The sequence below is a fragment of the Tupaia chinensis genome, unplaced genomic scaffold, assembly GCF_000334495.1.
Source record: "Tupaia chinensis unplaced genomic scaffold, TupChi_1.0 Scaffold132427_1, whole genome shotgun sequence".
Lineage (NCBI taxonomy): Eukaryota > Metazoa > Chordata > Mammalia > Scandentia > Tupaiidae > Tupaia > Tupaia belangeri.
The window spans coordinates 1-829 of record NW_006192711.1 but is presented as its reverse complement, the minus strand read 5'-3'; the positions used below and the strand labels follow the sequence as shown (position 1 = coordinate 829).

Genomic DNA, 829 nt, shown 5'->3' with positions numbered 1-829 from the left:
AAGAGAGAAAAAGACAGAAAAAAAGGGGAGACTGACCCCACATCCCCACTCTCCCCTTAGGGGCCCCATTCTCCCTGCCAAGTCGTCAGCACCCCCAGCACTGAAGAGTCCAGTTGGGGAGGGGAGGTCCCCACTCGCCCGTCTGTCTTGTGCTTCTGTGTTTGGGGTTTGTCCTCTGGGTGCCTGTGTGCTCGAGAGTCGCCTTGCGAGAGCCCCTGCCCCCGTGACCCTGAGGGGCGAGATCAGTTGGAGGTGTCGGAGTGAACACTCCCTGGTCCCTCTGTTGGGGATGTCACTGAGGATGGGGTCACAGCCTCCTGCCAGCCACCATTTGCCTGGAAAAAGGAAGAGAAGGTTGGAGAAGACCCTGTGTGGGGGACGCCGGTGCTAGGGAAGAGGGCCTGGGAGGAGCTGGAGAGGGCTCTGGGAGGCACTCACCCTCATTTCCCGAGGACTGTACATCTGGCTGCCCCCGAGGTTATCCCCATAGCCTCCTGGCCCCATTGAGTGCCGGAGCGATTCCACCTGCAGGCGGCGAAAGACAGGACACAGTGAGAGGCAGCCTTGGGAGAAAGAGGTCTTGTATCCAGAGGGGGCCAGTTGGGTTCGGGGATGTCCTCCAAGAAGAGATGGGGCACCTGACCTGGGAAGCCGCGTAGGAGTCTCCGTTGAGCCCGGGCATTCCCAGAAACATGTCTCCGGATCCTGAGAGGTTGAAAGAGCCACCAGAGCCTTGGAGGAGCAGAGCGGGAATTAGTCAGCGCGCCCGTGACCCAGCCCGCGACGGCAGGCACCTGAGCCCCGACGCTCGGTATCCAACACGCCCTCC

General features: G+C 61.4%; 1 protein-coding gene across 1 annotated transcript; it reads right to left on the bottom strand.

Moving 5' to 3' along the window:
* Positions 1-6: 6 nt before the first annotated feature.
* LOC102481491 (pre-B-cell leukemia transcription factor 2-like) lies at positions 7-789 on the bottom strand. Its single transcript, XM_006160914.3, has 3 exons — positions 644-789; positions 439-525; positions 7-335 (listed from the first exon to the last, which is right to left on the bottom strand). The coding sequence occupies exons 1-3, from the start codon at positions 692-694 to the stop codon at positions 243-245; spliced, it is 231 nt and encodes a 76-aa protein (XP_006160976.1). The 5' UTR covers positions 695-789; the 3' UTR covers positions 7-242.
* Between the last annotated feature and the right edge of the window lie 40 nt (positions 790-829).